This window comes from Phalacrocorax carbo, chromosome 11, assembly GCF_963921805.1.
Source record: "Phalacrocorax carbo chromosome 11, bPhaCar2.1, whole genome shotgun sequence".
Lineage (NCBI taxonomy): Eukaryota > Metazoa > Chordata > Aves > Suliformes > Phalacrocoracidae > Phalacrocorax > Phalacrocorax carbo.
In genome coordinates, this window is record NC_087523.1 from 840,826 (window position 1) to 859,522 (window position 18,697).

The 18,697-nt window shown below is 58.1% G+C and overlaps 1 protein-coding gene across 4 annotated transcripts; it reads right to left on the reverse strand.

Annotated features, from left to right (window-relative positions):
* Window positions 1-649: 649 nt before the first annotated feature.
* On the reverse strand, window positions 650-15,754 carry EDA2R (ectodysplasin A2 receptor). 4 transcript variants are annotated; one of them, XM_064462780.1, is made up of 10 exons: window positions 12,030-12,189; window positions 10,660-10,759; window positions 9,817-9,995; window positions 8,915-9,000; window positions 8,484-8,648; window positions 7,811-7,957; window positions 6,860-7,341; window positions 6,220-6,268; window positions 5,457-5,787; window positions 650-1,060 (listed from the first exon to the last, which is right to left on the reverse strand). In XM_064462780.1, the coding sequence occupies exons 1-9, from the start codon at window positions 12,065-12,067 to the stop codon at window positions 5,492-5,494; spliced, it is 1,542 nt and encodes a 513-aa protein (XP_064318850.1). In that variant the 5' UTR covers window positions 12,068-12,189; the 3' UTR covers window positions 650-1,060; window positions 5,457-5,491. The 4 variants fall into 4 exon arrangements, with proteins under 4 accessions (XP_064318850.1, XP_064318848.1, XP_064318851.1 ...); XM_064462778.1 differs by having other exon boundaries at window positions 5,447-5,787; XM_064462781.1 differs by lacking the exons at window positions 650-1,060; window positions 12,030-12,189 and adding an exon at window positions 15,632-15,754 and having other exon boundaries at window positions 1,106-5,787.
* Window positions 15,755-18,697: the final 2,943 nt, after the last annotated feature.

The window sequence follows — 18,697 nt, forward strand, 5'->3', positions numbered from 1 at the left end:
AAAAAGCAGAGCGGGGTGTAAGCCTCTTGTTCACAGGAAGCTCCTGGTTTGGGTGTAACCGTCTGCTTTGCATGGGAGTGGTCACCCCAGGGACGTCTCCAGAAGAGCAGAGCCTTGAGGAAGGGCCAAACGCACCCACACCTTATTCACTGCAGCCTGTCCAGTCCTCAGACAGCTGAGGATGGAAAGTCCTGGGTGGCTACAGCTCCAAAACCAGGAGTCACTCGAAGGTAAGGCAAGGCATAGAGTAGAATAAGAGAATCATTAAGGTTGGAAAAGACCCCTAAGATCGTCAAGTCCAGCTGTCAACCCAACACCACCGGGCCTCCTGAACCATGCCCTGAAGCACCACGTCTGCATGTTTTTTGAACACCTGCGAGAACAGAGGCCCCAGGCACCCAAGGAACGCCCTGGAAAAGGCTTCTTTGGAAACCACGCACGCAAATACCTCTACCAGTGCTACGGTTTTGCAGTCGTTGATGAAGGACTGGCTCTTCTGGGCCTTCTCTACCCCTAGCTATCGTACTGCTTTACCGGCAGAGGCACAGGTAGCGATGCAGGACTGCACGCAACAGCATCGCACGTGGGTATATTTCACAACAGGAACGAGCTTTAGCAACACCAGTAGTATAAAGCCTGTGAGAGTTTGGACGAGAATAATAGCTTTAATCAGAAAAGAAAATCATGTCCTTCATTTTTTGAAATGAAAATTCAATTATTTTGAATAATTGAATTTAAAAAGATCTGAATAATTATTTTAAAGAACAGACCAAGCGTAAGGGCATGAACAGACTTAATGAGCACTGTAATTACTGCGCTTAAAGAACGACTGTTCCTCAGCGAAGCTTCAGGAACGGGAGCTCCTTGGGCATCGTTTATGAGGTCTCCGCGACGAACCCTGCCTGGGATTTGACCCTTCTGAGGGAGATTAAACTTGCACCACATGTAGTGGCTGATGCCCCCGTCGGGGCAGGCACCCCGCGGGGAAGGGTCCGCCCCGTGCCGCAGGCAGGCAGCCGGGGGTCGCGCTCCTCTGTACGCTCCTGCCCAAGGGACGGACCTGCGGGCAGGAGAGAGGAATCAGAACTCACCGAGCAGCACCACCTCCGACCCCGAAATTTATTTAACTACAAACACACGGCATTCGAGAGCACCAGGTCTAGGAGGAATGTGGAGCATGCACACACCCCTTGTTTGACAAAGAGGGCAGGAGCTTCAGCTACTGCTTTATTTGAATACAGACATCACCCCAAAAAACAACAGGAACAACTCTACTTCAGAATTACAATGGTAATGACACAGAATTTACAAAAATATAAATAACCTATTCATAACCTTCCTTACAGAAAAATAATGTCAACCATAAAAAATACCATGTATCCCCCTAGGTAAACCACGACTACAGAAATTTATTTTTTTATTATTATTTTTTTTAAAAAAGCACCAGAGTCTGCGTTATTAAGTAATTCAAAACACATAGGGCATTTCCCCCTAACACTTGCAGACTTTTCTGACAAGGGTGCCCAGCTCATTAAAACCAAGTTTTCTTCAGTATTGCCTGCTTGTGTAAGAGCATGTTCAAGGTACAATTCTTATAAACACCCTGTTCAAGAAAAGCACCCAAGGATGTACCAATTGCTTGTTCATTTTAATAGGATTTAAGTACGTGCCTATTTTTAAGTCTGTGCTTAAGAGCTTTCCAGAACAGGGCTGGACTTAAACTAATCATATAAATTCCTCTGCAAATCAGACTTCCAGGCAAAGGTAGTGTCAGAAATAATTGCTTGTAAAAAAACAAAACAAAAAAAGAATATGCTGCATAAGAGCATTTCCATTGTTCAGCCCCAGCTACAGTTTGCACAGGTGCCGAATTATTTCATTTTTTTTTTCCACTCTTTTTGAGCCATGCCAGCTTGGCATGAAGAGCTTCCTGACGCTGCAACACGAGATCCAGCGCCATGGGAATTTCCTTCCCCTACATTCCATGTATTGTCCTGAAAATACTATTAAAATGCAAAAGTCAAGTATCAAGTCCATTGGTTCCCAGCTAAAGAAATTCACCTCCCAGGGACCACCGCCATTTCTGGTGTCCAAACCGCAGTGCTATGCCCCATTTTTCAGGCTCTCATGGTTCCCCGTCTACCCTGGGCTTCAGCTGGGCTTACAGCAGTCTGGCCAAAGGGGTCCCCGGGGGGGGTGAGGCAAAGGCCACCTGTAGAAGTTTTGGCCCATGTGTAAACAGCTGATTTTGTCACTGCAGCTGGAAGGAGGGGGCCTGGCGCAGACACCGGTGAGAGTGGGGAGCAGCCCTTGGGTGGGAGCTGGTGGGGTGCTCCACCACTAAAAAGCCCTGTCCCGCAACGCTCTCGTGCAGGGTCAAGCCCCCCGGAGCACCAACCACGGCGACTCGCACCAAGACCACATACGAGGCTCTGGGTGGGACAGAGAACAGTTAAACCACGCTTAAAACGTGGCTAGAACCACCCGTGCCTGACGCTGCCGGCTCCTGCCAGCTCCACGCTGGGGCTCGAGGGGTAGCGCCGGCGGGGGAGCTGCGGCAAGGCACAAGCCCACCCTGCGCACCGCGTACGGCACGGCGCGAGCCCACCCTACGCGTTGTGTATGGCACGGCACGCACCCACCCCACATGCCACCTCCTCAGCCGCGAGGCAGAGGTTAAGTTTTGACCATGAATAATATTGCTCAGACAAACACCTGAAAAATAATAGTTTACCTTAAAAACTACAAAGGGAATGGGGTTGATTTCTTTAAAGGGAGGGAAAAAAAAAAATTAAAAAATAATCCATCCAATGGGTCCAGAGCCCCGCCACTGGCACACCAGCAGAGCTGCTCGGCACCCGCGGGAGGGACAAACGCAAGGACCTGCGGCACACACATGTGACGATGCCCTCGTTGCTCACGGCTTTTAATTTAACAGCCATTCCTGCCCATGGCTCTGCTGTCCTGCCCGGCCGCCTCAGCTCTGGGCGCCCTGAGGTACCACCCGCTGGTGGCATCCGTGACACACGGACACAGGGACAGGCAGGACAAGCCACGGTCCCACTTCAAAGCTGGAGCTGGTGAGTTGAGCTGCACAAATCCTCTTACTCAGATGCTGTAGGAGAATTTATCTTAATTCCCGCTGGAAGGGACTAAGTGCGTCCACAGAGGGATTAAATATTTATTCCATTTTGTATGTGATTAATCCAAACACTCTCTCCCTGCCCCAGAAAAACCTCAGATAAAAAAACCCTGACCCCAGGCCACGTTTGCTCTAGAAATGCTTTTCCTGACTGCTCCATAACAGACAAAGCATGTAACGAGAGCCTGACTAACCCTGGCCTAAAACGGGTACAAGGTCTAATACTTCTGGGTCTGGCGGAAGGAAGAACAATAAAATGACCTTGACTTTGGAAGAAACGAACAGCAGGGGAGAGAAAGCGTCACATCCAGCTGAAATTGCCCATGCCTCCCGTTATCTAACCATATCCTGAGCATGTTCAAGTCTTAACAGCATTTAATGGGGAACAGAAAAAAGAACAGCAGCTATTAATACCCGTGTGCGGGCAGGTCTGAGGAAAGGGCTGCCTTCCCAGAAGGTCGCCCGCTTTTTCCAAGTACTGTGGTCAGATAAAAGGCAAAACTTGTGAGCTGAGCTAGGGATGCCCACCGGGTGCCTGGGCGGGCAGCAGGGTAACAGTGCCGCTTGCTGGCGACGGCCGCGCCGCCAGCACAGCCAAGGACCCCGGCGACAGGAGAGAAAGCAGAAAGCAGCTGCCAGAGCCAGCCCCGGCGCTGAGGAACAAAGCAACGAAGCGCCAGAGCGAGCGCTGCCAGCTCGGCCCGGCCGCTGCCACCGGGGGTGCTGGGACAACCCGGGGTGACACTTAACAGATGCCACCGAGAGGTGCCCGGCGTTGAACCGCAGGTCGTGGGGAACTGGGGGTCGCCGGCACCCGCCGCCGGCTGCTCTGCCCATGACCTCAGCAGGAACGGCATCCGCGGCCGGGCGCCGGCACCGCCGCGTTGGCCCCACGCCAGCTGGCGGCCGTGCTGGGGCAGCTCCCCGCATGCCTGGCCGCCCCCGCGCCACCTCGCCCCATGTGCAGGCACTCGCCCCCGACAGACATGCCAGACTGCAGAGAGGCGGCCAGGCGCAGCGCCCGGCTCCGGCACCGGCACCCGCTGCATCCCCTAAGCCCCGTCTGTCAGGCCGCCCACAGAATCCCATGAAATGCTCCAGAGGCTGGGGGCAGGTTCAGGAGAACACAGCCCGAACGCCTGCAGCCACCAGCCCCGGGGCACAACTCCCAAAATCAGGGGCACCCGGCGTAGGCGGGACCGTTGCAAGCTCTGACAAATCCTCCAGGAAGAAAGTAAAAGCAGAAGGGTGCTCCCCTCGCTAGCAGCTGCTCCCAGAAGTGAGAAAATTAGGCCATTTTTAGGCAGGAAAAAAAGAAAAGGAAAAATATTATTTTAAAACAAGCCGGCTCTGCCGTGAGTGGCGCGGGGACGTCACCACCGACTGCGACCCAGCCGTGGTCAACAGGCTGCAGCCTCCAGCTGCCGCCCAGCGCTGGCAGAGCGCCGGCTGCTCCCTGGGGCACGGGGGGCAGCAGCCCTGCCCCTGCCGCCCTGTGTCACCGCAGCGCGGTTTGCAAAGCCCCGGCGCTGGAGGCTGGCGGTCAGCAGGCGTCCGCGGTGCCAGGGCGCGCGGCGGGAGCCCGGGAAGCGAGCCAGCACCCGCCCCAGGCCGGCGGCCACAGCACTGCGCTGTAACAGGGATTTGTCACCCCATGCCGGGGACCGGTCCGAGACTCCTGCAAAGAAAACTGCACCGCTTCACAAAAAGGACGTGGAGAGGGGAAGGCACTGGTGTGGCACAGGGAGACCAAAGGCTGGAGCCTGGTGCAGCAGCCACGGCCAGGTCCTCCGCTGAGGACTGTCTCTGGTGCACAGGGGGAGGAGCAAGCAAGAAGTAAACTGGGCAAGTGGCAACCGGCACCCGGGAGAGCAGAGCACAGGCCACACGAAGGACGGGAAAGCTGGAATGGGAGGGAAGCGATGGCTGGGCCCACAGGAGGGTGGCTGCCCATGGAGACTGAGCGCCCTGGCCAAGGGACCCCATGCCAGCAGTGGGGGTAGCACAGGGCTCACTGCAGAGTGAGAACAGCGTGGCGTGGGCGGCACCGAGACTGACGGCACTCCGCTGCCAGACAGGGGTGTCAACACAGCCCGAGAAAAATGGCCTCCGGAGGGGCCTGAGCAAACCCTCCCGCACGGAGGCTGGGAGGAGGCACAGCTGCAGCCTCCCAGCCCTCCCCCGAGGAGGGACGCTCCCCATCGCGTCCTTCTGTTCCGCGATGCAAAGACCATCTCCACGTATTCCCCACGTGTACACCAGAGAGATTATGTGACCACAGGACTACCAGATCCTCTCCCATACCAGTACACACAGTGCTTGGAGCTTCCTCCGTCCCTTCCCTGTCCTCTAGCGCTGGCGGCCCTGAGCTGGGCTAAGCGTGAAGTGGTCGCACAGCAGGAGCAAGGCATCGAACCGCTGGAGCCGCAGCAGAGCTTGGGCCAGCAGCGGGATGGTGACCGCCTCTCCCGAGTAGGTGAAGTGAGCGATGAGCTGCTTAAATCCAGATATCCCTCCCAGAAACTGGGGCGCAACCCCCAGCTCCACTGCCACGTGGCTGAAGTTCTTCACACCGTTCAAGGAAGGGTCCAACAAGAAGGCAAGTGATTGCACCAGGGAATGGGGCAGCTCTGCTACCAGGAGACCTGGGGGCAGCAACACAGCAAAGCAGGGTTAGAATCCAACCTATCCAGCTAGGATAAGGATAAACAGAGCAGCCAGACTCCAGCCCCTGTTCCTGCTGAGCAGGAGAAATGCCACGCTGGCAGGGCAGGTATCTCCTCCAGCATCGCTTTCAGAGCTCAGCAACATGGAGCTGGCTCAGTCCCAGGGAGGCTGGTAACTGGTAACAACTGGGCATCCATCCACCACCCACCCACAGACCAACGGAGGCAGCGTCACAGAAAATCTACCCTGTGAACTAGCACCAAAGGCCACAAAAGTCAGGTAAGTCCCTGAGATGACCGGCACCTCCACGTAGCTGTGGTGGGCTTCTGGAGGAGCTCCCTTCCAAGAATCTGCCCCTCTCTGCTACCCCAATACTTGGAGAACAAAGATGAGGCTGGAAAGACACTTACCCTTTGCCGTGCTGCTGATCTGTGTCACGAGGCTCTGGGCTTCATCCACCTGACAAGACAAAGGTTGGTGGCAGTCTGGTGAGAACTCAACTCCTGTCTCTGCTCCCAGGGCCGTCAGGCTCAGAGGAACGGCGCTTCTCCTTCCAGGACTACCATCCCATGGAGCCACCGACCTCCTCGGGATGCTCCAGGGCCTCCCAGCAAACTACTTCCATAAACAGGCACCTGGAGCTAAGCTGTTAAATGCATCTCTCTGCCAGGCATTTTCTGAGCCTCAGCGGTGTTAGTCACCGGGTTCATTACAAGCTCACCAGAGAGGGAGGAGGAACCAGCTCGCCCCGCTGCCAGGTCAGCTTTCCAGGGAGCCAGAGGACAAGAACCACTCAAGAGCACGTCATTTAAAGATATGCTCATACATTCAAATAAACTGACTCTGGTCTTCTGGGTGTTTGAAACCTCCCCAGCAGGTCACGTCTACGTGGCTGATGGCCTGGTGGGTGACACATCACCAGACATCTGCCAAACCATTTTTGGTAATTACCAGTTAGTCCCAGATATTAATGATCCTGAGCCTATGTCCCTGACGCACCAGCGAGCCCAGTACCCTCTGCCCGAGCCCCGGGTGTCCGGCGGAACTTACCGGCTGCTCCCTGCTTTGGGCGGTGGGATTCGGGAAGGTGGAGGGGAGGCGCTGGGCCCCCTCCCGCCCTGCGCCACCGCTCTCTGCCGGCATCCTCTGCACCGCCCGGCTCGCCGCGTCCTCTGGCCGCTCGCCACCCACAAACTCTGCCTGGGTGGAGAACTTCTGGAGGTCCAGCTCGGTGCACTCCACCGGGGCATGCGGCCACTTGTGCTGCATCTCGGAGGCACAGGAGGAGAGGGGGGCCAGGGCCTCCGCCGTGCCTGGCTGGCCCTGCCTGAGGTCGGAGGGTGGCAGGACCCCGGCCAGGCAGCTGCCGTGGCCCGAGGCCCGGATGAGGGGCTGACTTTCCAGGAAGCTCCTGCCCAGCTGGGCTTTGGAGGCAGTGCCGACCGGCAGCAAGTCCATCTCTGGCTGGAGAGAGGGGAGCTGGAGACCCACGGCTTCCCCGTCTGAAATGAACTGCACCGCTTCCACGGGGCCTGAAACCAGAAACAGGCACAGCTCAGCAAAGCCCGGGATCTGCCCTGGCCCCTTCCGGGGGTCTGCCAGCCCCGCTGTGACACCCATCGGCCACGGGCCTGCGGGCAGAGCTGGGAGCACCTTGCCAGAGCCCAGACCCCTGTCCTCCCCAGCACCACCACCGAGCAAAGCCACTTCTGTGCCTTTCTGCAAAGTTCTGAGTGGGGCCGATCCCTCCCTCAGTGGCGGGGAGAGCAGGAGTGGGCTGGGGGGATCAGGAACTGCAGGGGTTGTGCGCAAGCATTTCTGGTACAAGGTCCTTCAGCGTTTAAGAGAGGTCCCAAATTTCATGTTGGTGGGATTTGGGCACCGTCCAGCTCCGTCCTTCATGCCTAAGGGCATCTCAGTAGGTTGTAGGACCATGCGAGCTGGGGCCCAGCACCACCCTCCCTCCCCCCAGGGGAAGAGGAAGGCAGCAGGAGCAGGTACCTTCTGCCTGCCTGTAGCAGGGGCTCAGGTTCTTCACACCCAGGCAGCAGGGACCAGACGTCTGCTCCTCACACAGGAATCTGCCGGGCACCGCCGTGGTCGGGAACATTGCTCGCTGGCCCGAGAAGTTCTGAGTCCTCAGGAAGACTTGGAGGACAGAGCAGAACCAGTCTGAGCGAAGGCTTGGCTGGCTTCCCCAGCACGTCCTCAGCCGTGCGGTATGTCTGACGGCGAGGAGCTGGGAGCCAGCAGCTCCCTGGCATGCTGCTGGATGCCAGCGTGCCCCAAACCCAGCCACCGAACCTACTGCCCTCTTCCCTCACCAGTCCTATGGTCCTGCCCCGCAAAAAAACCTCAGCCTGCCCCGAGAAACCCCAGGGAGAGAGGATCACCAGTTCTGACTGTGAAACGGCATCCTCCTCCTACTCATTATGGCACTAAGGAGGAGGGGGGCTGCTCCGCGTCTTTGAGCAGGCAAAGCACAAGAGAGGTCCTGCAGATATAAAAAGCAGGATGAGGTGTTTATTCTGAATGAGCAGAGGAATGTTTGGGTCACTGTATGCTTTAAGAGCAGCAACGCTAGGGACGACGCTCTACACAGCGAGGAGGCGGCCATGGGCACGTACGAACAGCAAAGGGAGAAGGAAGAGAAGCACTGCGGGCATCGACTCACCTCGCTGGCACTGGCTCTTCCAAAACCGCTTGCAATAGATGATGGAGAGTGCCAGAAGCACCAGTACGATGATGACCAGGGCACTGCTGGTCAGCGCAAGAAGGGCTGTGTCCTGCGGCGGTACGGTTGGGACAGCTACCTTCACCAGGTTTGTTCTGGATCGACCTACAAACACACCAGCCACAAAATGCTGGAGCCTAACCCCAAGGCTTGGGCCACCCCCTCCCTCTTCACATGCAACAGCCATGCCTCCTCCAGCAGGTCGCGGGACAGCGGCTTGCGCTGTGAGCGAAAGGACGGTGCGCATCTGAGCGCGCGCCTTTGATGCAGTCACGTCTTGGCGTGTGCCACGAATCTGCTCTGCCGTGTCCTTGCGACCCCCCCCAGCCCAGAGCACCTCACCCCCGCCGCCAGCGAGGGACAGCACGTACACTGAGGCTCGGAGGAGGGCGTCTGCTTCGTGCAAGGGATGCACTCCCAGTCCAGCTGCCCGCCGATCCGCGCCTTGCGGTAAAACCTGCCAACAGAGCAGGGGGTCTCAGCCCCGCACGGCCCCCGCCAGCCCAGCTCTGGAGAGGCAGGCAGCTTGTCCGCCCTGCTGCAGCCCGGGGAGAGCGGACCCTACCGTGCTCCTGCCCCGGCAGGCTGGGACCCCCTGGGGCAGCAGGTCTCCCCGTCGCTGGCTGAAGCCGTACCCGCAGCTACTGCTTCACGTCTGTCGGCACTTTGGCCAAGGAGCGGCATCACTTGAACCGCCTCCCCCCTGCCCCGCGTCGGCTAAAGCGGGCGATAGTGCCACATAGCTCCACGAAGCCACAGAAACACCCCAGCCTACAACTGCGTCTGGGAAGAGGCTCATAAACCAGAGCCCTGACTCGTTCCTCTGTCCCAAGTCCTACTGCTTGCCAGCATGTGGTCTGCACCCCTTGGGCATTTTGCAGGCTGGTCGTACACAGCAGTCTTCATTTCAGCAACTCCTTAAACCAATCACCCAAGGCACCGTCTCTCTTCCTCTTTGGGGACAACCAATTGTAGTGGTCTCAGCCACTCATCTTCCAGGGCTTCCTGGTGTCCACAGGAACAACTCCGGCCCACAAGGAGTTTTCTTCCACTGCTCATTCACAGGAGCCTTCAGGTTCTCCTATCTGGGGCTACAAGTGGGCCATCAGATGGGTCTGATTTACATGTCATTAGCAGTGCCCTCAAAGAGGCATCTCCTACATCCCGTGTTCTGGGTAGCCTGAGATAAAGCTCCCTCTGCCCATCCCCTCCCTGCACGCTCCCAGCTGCGACCCCCACAGCTCCGCCCGAGCCAGGATCCAGCCCCACTCACCCCGGCAGGCATTCCCCGCAGACCGCATTGGTCGTCGCTGTGCAGTTGGACTTCTGGATGCGGTTGATGAGGGTGCAGGACAGGCAGGGCTTGCAGCCGTGATGCCCCCAGCTGTCCTTAAACTTCCTAGGAGGGCAGGCAACGCACTGCGCATCCCCCCCGCCATCGTCGCCACAGTCCTGCAAGACACGAGGTTGGGCGTACGGCTGCGGTGAGGAGCCACTTCAGGTCCCAGAGCAGTACTGAGGGGAACGGCATCCGTTCTTCGGGGACAAAGGGTGGAGGGGTTCCCGCTTATGGGAAGGGTCCTCAGAGCCAGGCTGAGAGCAGATGCCACCAGAGCAACTCGGATGGAGACGTGTGGGGAAGCCGTTCGCTGCCCAGCTGGGCCCGCTGGCCGTGTTTGCGGAGGAGGAAAGCTCCGGCAGCAACGTGCCCCGGGAGGTGCTCAGGCGGGAAGCGCCAATCCCACCACCAAGGCTGGGCCGGACCCTCCTGCAGCTATGTCCTGCTCGCACCCACCCAGCGTGCGGCCTGGCCGGGCAGCGCAGCTTCACCCAGCACTACGGACCTGGGGGCAGTTCGATTTTCATCGGCGAAGGGGAAAGAGGGCACCCCAAGCAGCCACCTGAAGTCCCTTCCCACCTCTTACTTCCATCGTCTCACCCTCCCTATCCAAGGTGAGGGAAACTGTTCACCATCCCTTCCCACCGAGTCCCAGCTCTTCCCAACATGCTGGGACCTAAGATTATCCTTCTGAAGGAAGTCCGGCAGAGGATTCCCGAGCACTGTAAAAGCCTCGGTGCCAGATGACTCCTGGTCCTTACAGAGCACCCGATTTACCTTGGAAAGCTCCTGCCCGGGCATGCAGCTTCTGCAGGGGGGGCGTGTCCCATGCTCGTCCAGGTACTTGTTCTCTTGGTAGTCCATCGGGGCCAGGAGCCTGGGGAGGAGAGGAAGAGAAGGCAGAGGGGTCACAGCCAGCCCCGACACTTTTAAGATGAGCAGCGTGCCCTTTTCTGGGCAGGAGTTTCTGCTCTGGCCAGGACGGCAGTCTGCACGCCTTTCGCATCACGGATGTCACTGGGGCAGGCGGCGGCGGCTGCCTGCTCCCACGGCAGGGTGGGCTGCTCCGGCAGCTCAGGAAGGGATTCCCAGCCAGGCTGGGCACGAGCCGTCTGGTTCTGCTGCCACATCGCAGACTTCACAAGGCAGCAAATGAAATTTCGCTACCGGAATTAAGGCGAACCCACTGATTGCTCGGGCCACTGATTCGCAGGAGGCCAGTGGACTTTGCCAGCCCTGCCTGCAGGTCTGGGCACCCCAGACACGGTAGAGAGCTCAGCCCCAGCAAAGTCCCCCTTCGGGACCCAGCAGCCCAGCTCCAGCCAGTGCAGCTGCGTCGGTCTGACACGGCCAAATGCCGGTGGCCGTCCCCGTCCCCGGCAGAACAGGACACGCAGCTGCAGCCCCGCTGCGCCGCCCTGGAGCCGTGCAGGCTGCCCAAGCTCTTGCTCCGCGCATGTACTGGGCTCAGCGTGGGCTCGCTTGCAGATATCTCAGAGGACCGCAGAACAAGAACCCAGCTCCCTCAAAAACACCACCCAGAGCCTTCCCAAGGTGAATTAATGGCTCAGCTGAAGTTAACGGCAGAATTGCCCCAGCCCCAGTGGAGCCACCTTGCACCTTCAGCGAGGGTGTCTCACAGGGGAACACGGGACCGGCATCTCGCCAAGAACAAGCAACTCAGACCAAAGCTACAAAACTCAGCAAGTTCTTCGGGGTTTTGGGGCTGCCCGTTCATTTCTGCGTATTCTAGATGGGTTCTGACTGTGATGCCAGAAACAGAATAAAATCCACCCCCACTAGACCAATCTTCGTTTTGCTTTCCCCATAACCTTCTGCAGCAAATCAGGCGAGAAATAGTGGTCAACCAGCCTTGGGAACAAAACTCATTAACTTCTGAACACCTACCAGGAATAGGAAACACCTGAAAATGCTCTTTTGTAGATCACCTCCCTGAGCAGCCTGAACCACCCGGGGAAAACCTGGCACTTCAACCAGAGCCGTCCTGCTCCACAGCCTCGGGAGGAGGGAAGGCTCGGCCAGGAGTCCCCTGCAAGGCTCCAGCAGCAGAGCGGGGAGCGGACGGCAGGGCTCCTGAGCACCCCCCAGCCCCTCCCGCCACAGCCCCCAACCCCTCCCATCCATACCGTTCCCGGGCACTGAACACAGCGTCCCACAGCAGCATTCCTCCGCAGGCTTTTTCTGCGCTCCTCTGCTTAATCCCCCACCACTCCCTTGCTGCTGCCTTTTGGAAGCGGACACTTGGACAGGCTCCCCAGGCTCTGAACGACCGAGATTCATTCGAGATGAAGTCTGCCCTGGACGAGCATAGAAAGTGAGTCACCCCTCGCCGCAGCTCCCGCACACGGCCCTGCCTCGTTAGCTGTTACAAGGAAAGGCAGCGCAAGCCAGCGAGGATTGGTGATGAGAAGCTAAGGGAGCTAAATTTATCTTGCAAACATCTCGGGAGGGGCATGATCACAGCCTATAAATAGCGTAAAGGTTACTGACACTATCGAATAAATAAAGGAGATTTGTCACCATCTCAGAAGGTGGCGAAGAGGGAGCTAGGTGCCAGCGCCCAGGGAGCAGCACAGGGTTTAGCGCTGGGGTTCAGCTGCAGTACCTCCGATGTAATACAAGAAAGAAGTACTGGTGGAAAAAAGAAAAAAAACCACCCCCAAAACCCAAACCAGCAGTCTTTTTGGCAAAACGGTCCCGCAAACACAAGGTGACCACTTTCTCTCGTACATTTATGGACTATTCTGCGCTTCAGACGGATCAGCAGCTGGGGTACATCCCTCGCAGCCTCTCCCCCCAGAAGAGGCGCAGCTTAAACTAGTTTCCCAAATACAGAAAGTTACACAGGCAAAAGGAATCCTGTGCCAGGGCAGCTCCACGCACAAGGACGTCTGCCAGCATGACGGGATTGCTCCGGGATGGTGGGGGAAGCAGCACACCGCAACCGTGCCAGCAAAACTATTAAGCGTAGAGCAGGCCTGCTATTTCTCAAGCCACGATTTAACGATACATGGAATGAACGCTTTGTTGAATTTCTGGCGTGAAATTCAAAGCTGTGGGATTTTTTTATTTTTTCACTTATTATTTTAACCATACCAGAACCAAGACATTTAATTTGTAAGTGGAGCATACATCCAAACCACATAGCGCTGCCCTGGTAAAGCAGCAATTTCTGATAGTCTAATAAGCCACTAAAACAACTGGTCCTAATTAGCCAAAAGTAAAAAGCAAAAACAAACAACAAAACCCTCCCACCTCTTTGGAAACTACAGGGGATCTCAAGGCGACTGCCACAGCAACAGATTTTACTTGCCAAAGAGGAACATAAACATGACACAGTATCAATGCACTCATAAGTTGGAGGGAAGCAAAATGTACTGCCATCCTTTTGAGATGCATGAAATCTTCTAACTTAAAAACACCATAATTTGTTAAAGGACTCTTTTATTGTCTAATGGGACAACTTGCCTGCGCAAGGCGAGCAGAGCGTGCTCCCCGCTGCGTTATTACTCAAGGCAGCAAAAACATGAGCTGCTGAATGAGTTTCACTGCATGAGATAAAAGGCATTTCAGCAAAGCTACAGTGCAAGTTGCGGCTCAGTCACTTTCTTTTAAAAAAATATCAGGCTATCTGGGAATCTGAACAATTTATAAGTTTGTTTTGTGCCCACTGACTCTCAGGGGCTCGGGCACCCGCACGCAGCGGCGGCTCTCCTGCGTCACCGCGCGAGACAGCAGGATGTCACGGGGGGCTTCTGCTCTGCTGCACGACAGACTAGCACAGCCAGGCAGCAACCGCGGCTCCGGTGAGGTACTTGTGTATATTGGAACGCAAAACTAGAGCGCTGAAATCCTAAATAAGAACTGCGAGGGAAAAGGAGGGGGGAAAAATGAAATGTTATCTGGAAAATATTACTGCATGCCTTGCGCATGGCAGTGTCTAGTCCCAGTCTCTTGCTCAGTCATTCCTCTGCCCCCACTCGTTAGTCTGCGCTCGTTTTGTCCGGACAGCATCTCTCTGTGCCTCCCTACGCTACAAACCGTGCTGGGAGGGGCTCCGCATCCCCTGAAGGATGCCTTCTAGACGAAGGACTGCTCAGGGAAGCAAAAATAGGGGAAAAAAGGCTGAATCTTTCCACGTGGCTTGGAAATCAGCAGGTTTTCCAATATATCTGGAAACTCCACTCACAAGATTGTCCAGTAATTGTTTAATTTGGAGCGGCTGGGAACGTATGTTTGCTGTAGGTGAAAACAGCCCACAGCGCATCACACCTGGCTTTGCCGCGGTTCCCGTTCAGCTTTGCAGAGCGCCCCAGGCACCCACCCCGGCACAGGTTTACCCCTGCCCCGAGGACGGGCTGCGCCCAGGGCCGTGGCCATGGGGAGCGGCGGGTGCCCCCGGAGCAGGAGCCAGGCTGCGAATGGAGCCCAGGGTCCTGGGGGAACACGACATCCCTCCGGTATGCGGAGGACTTCAGTCCCAGGGCACCCTGGGCTCTGTTCCTATATTCATGGCAGAGAGGATTGATAAATAATTATAGTTTGGGACCGTAACTACTGATTTTTGTCAGGTCCTGCCTGTCCGCCTTGGGCATCAACACTATGCCTTATTGCATGTTGCAGCTAAGGCTTCCAAAACTCCTATCAACTTCTATAAAACCTTGGGTTTCTACCTGGTTTTTGCCCCACACCTTACTTTTTGGTGATTGTCCCTGTCTTGCTTGCAACACCAATTCCGTCTCTTTGGAGGCCTGTTTTTTCCGCCAATTCTTAACACCATCATAAATAAACTCGCACAGATTACACTGAGAGAAGCACCATATAATTTGAATAATTATTGCTACGAGTAAAAGAATTTGCCGTCAGCGCTTACCCCGAACCACCCAAACGTGCCCTCAGAAGTTCCCGACACCTTTCGAGGGGTGAATATACCCTTCCACGCCGGCGCCCCGGCGGCCGCCCCCGCGCTTACAGAGCTCCCGCCGCCGCCTCCGCGCGTCCCGCGTGGAGGGGAAGGGCGACCCACGCCCCGCGCCTCACGCCTGCGGACCCGAGGCCGGCCACGGCTTATTCGTGACTTCAACCATCCAGCGAGGCGGGCGGCGGGACGCGGTGCGGCGCGGCGCGCGCGATGCGTGCGGCGGCTGCCGCCCACGCGGGGGCCGCCCGGCCGCGGGTCCCCACCTGCCGTGCTGCGCGGCCCCGCAAGCCCTGGCTCGCCCGCCGCCTCCCACGGCCCGCCACGCGTGAAGCCCGGCCGCTGCCCGACCCACGCGGGACGCGGCCCCGGCGCGGCCGGCCCCGCCGGCGCCCCCCGCCGCCCGGCCGCGGGAAGGCGGGGCAGCGCGCCGGGATGTGCCCGGGCACGTCTCGGCGAGGGGCTCCCGGACCCGCGGCGGCATCGGCGCCCCGCATCGCCCCGCCCGGGCGCCCCCGGCCCCGCACCCTCCGCCGGAACATCCCCGGCCCCGCACACCCCCCGGCTCCCGCAACCCGGTGCCTGCCGGGGCCGGCTGCAGCCCGTGAGTACCGCTGCCGCTGTCCTCCCGGGCGCGGGACTCGCCGCGGCCCCTGCCGGTCCCCACGACCCCCGCAACAGCCCCCGCCCGGCGGTGACACCGGCACCGGGGCGGGTCGGGGACCGCCGCCGCGGGTGGGCCGGGGAGACGGCGTGGGGGGACGGGGGCAGGGGGGGACGGGGACGGGACGCGCCGACCCCGCGGTTTACCTGTGTCCCGGCGCCGGCGGGACGGGGCGGTGCGGGACCGGTGCGGGACCGGGACCGACGCCGTGAGATCCCGCGTGGAGCGAAGCACTGCGCGCCCCGGGCGGCGCCGACCCGCCCTCCCCCCACCCCGCCGCCTCCCATTGGCGGGGGCCGCCCCCTGGGCGGGGCTATGCAAACGAGCGGTCCTTGCGGGGGCGCCTGGGCGCGCCGCCGAGCTGCGGGGGCCGCCGAGCTGCGGGGGCCGCCGAGCTGCGGGAGCCGCCGAGCTGCGGGGGCCGCCGAGCTGCGGGGGCCGCCGAGCTGCGGGGGCCGCCGAGCTGCGGGAGCCGCCATGCTGCGGGGGCCGCCGAGCTGCGGGGGCCGCCGAGCTGCGGGAGCCGCCGAGCTGCGGGGGCCGCCGAGCTGCGGGAGCCGCCGAGCTGCCGGGGCCGCCGAGCTGCGGGAGCCGCCGAGCTGCGGGGGCCGCCGAGCTGCCGGGGCCGCCGAGCTGCGGGGGCCGCCGAGCTGCGGGGGCCGCCGGCGCCCCGGTGTTAACCGGCCGCCATGTGGACAACGAGGAAACCCCCGCCCATTCGTGTTCGTGCGGGCTCGACAGCCCCCGGTGGCAGCGGAGTGCGTCTGTGGGGCGGGGAGGGCAGCGAGAGCCCCAGGCGAGGAGCTTGTTCCCCAAGACCTGGAATTGTTCGGCATCTCGGCTACAGGCTTGCAGGGGTCAGAAGAGCCCCTGCCCAGCCACCCCTCCCCATGAGTGGGAGCGAGTACACGTGATAAACGGGAACATTCACCCATTCTGATGAAATTTCATTGATTTTTGACTGTGGCTTTGCCACGCCGTGCGCATGTACTGCGTGCGTGGGCAGGCAAGCGCCGGGGCGGCACGGGATGACCGTGGCCAGGGGCTTCTCCCACGCTCGGAATTAAACTTCTAACAGCACATTTGGCCTGACTCATTGCTCGAATCGTTGGGGCTGTTCAGGGGTGTCATCCTGGAAGAATCCCAGGATTATTGTGCAAAAGGGTTAGTCCACCTCAGTGTTTACAAAATGGCCGTGTGGAATCTAACCTTGTGCAGAAGGGAGTTTATTTCCCACTAGTACTGATCTTGGTACTCTCTCTTCAGTTCAGTGTGCCTCCAAACTAGTTAGCTCTTAGTTTTGATCTGCCAGGCCCATTGCAAAATCTCGCTGCCTTCCCAAGCTTTCGGACATGGAGGGCAGGCAGAGCTGGTGCTGCTTATTTTGGTGGCTTGGGCAGCAGCCCTCAGTAGTTGCACGAGGATGTGTACCTGAACTGTGGCGTATTTTGGGCCATTCTCCCCACTTCTCTCTCTTTTTTTTTTCAAAATTCAAGCAATCTCTCTCCTTTGAGAGAGACTTTTGAGAAGTCTGCAAGTTCCCCACCATCATGGTGTAACAGCTTCTATGGAAGCCAGACTGCCAGATTGGAATAACTGGAAGGATTTTATATGAAATTCAATTAAGCTGTCAACTTCCTCTCTGTTTTCTCACTAAATCTGATTTTTCACAGCTCAGTGCTTCAGCCAGGTTAATGATGCAACCTCCACAGGAAAAAAAGCTCAACAGGAGCTGTTCTGCAGGGGGATAAGGATGACCTCATCTTCCATATGGGGCAGTTTTCCTCATGTGGGTCCGTGCCTGACGCAACTGGCCTGCACCGAAAGGCCGCTGCCCCTCTCGCATCGCGCAGGCGGCAGCATGCAAGCGGCCGGCACTGGCGGCGGGGCTGCCTTGCACCGGGGCACTGAGGCAGGCGGGACAGTCACGGGCACGAACGCCAGCTTTTGGGCTTTGGAAGGCTGATGCAAGAGTTGTTTAACTGAGCAAAATTACACCAGCAGAGGTCACCTGCAGGATTGTTTTCTGCTGAAGAGCTGATTGAATCAAGGTGAAAGATGTGCTGTAGAGCATCCTGCACACCTCGCTGCTGGCTGCGGGCAGTTATCTGCAGCGCTGCCCCGAGCCCATGCAGTTTGTGGTGGTCCCGCTGGTGGTGATGCACAGCACTGCTGAGGCGTGGGGAAGCTACCCTGCAGTGGCCAGCCTGAGCCCGCCGGTGCTGGCACGAGACTGGAGCTGGCAACCGGGCTTTTGGCCCAGTTCCTTTCTCTTTGTGGCCTCACGGGAGCCAGATAAAACCGCCAGCAGAGCTGCAATGCTGTTGCTGTGGTGGTGGTCCCTTCCAGGCCGATCAGCACTTCACAGCCACACTGTGAGTGCCAGTGCTGCCCCGAGGATGGCTGTGAAAGCATACAGCAACCCGGGCAGCTGGCAGGGCTGCCCTTTTGGTGGCAGGGCAGACTCAGACTGGCTTTAGTGCCTTGCCAAACTGCACCAAGGAGCGACAGGGCGTGCGATGACTCCCAGATTTCTGCTATTCCAGATGCAGGGGTCGCTGGGTCGGGTAAAGTGCTGCATCTCCAACAGATCTGGGTGTATTTTGCAGGCTAAGGCCTTTGAGATATTAGCTTCAGCCTACAGAAACGTGTCCCGAGGTATTTGGTGTTGTGACTGTGATTACCTTATATGTGCAGGGCCACGTTATCTCCATTAAGTTGTAACTGCGTAGCAGAATTAACAGAATTACTGTATTATGAGTTAGCAAAACCAGGAATCCTGAAGCAGGGAATCTGTTTTAGTTTTTTCTTGCATACTGGAGTCTTCACAACACTAGAGGGCACCAAGTCCAGGCACAAACCTATCGTGGGGGCAAAGCAGACCGTAACCACCCCACCCGCACACATGTGCACGCACACACGCACAAATTGGACACCTTCCACCTTCCCCTCTGTTTCAGATCAGTGCTTTGCCTGTCCCTGCCTAAGGCATCACAAAATCATATTTTAACCAAGTGGGGAGTTTATAAAAGGCAGTGGGAACAGAGCAGGATCCCCCTCCAGGGAGCAGAGCAGAATTCCCCTCCAGGTGAGAGCTGTTGGAGGTGCTCCATGGAAGCACCTGGTGCTCAGCCAGATGTGATGTTCAGCTGAAGTCTCATCCCTGCCAGGCTGATGTTTCCCCAGTTTTAGTTCTTGCTTCATGGACCAGG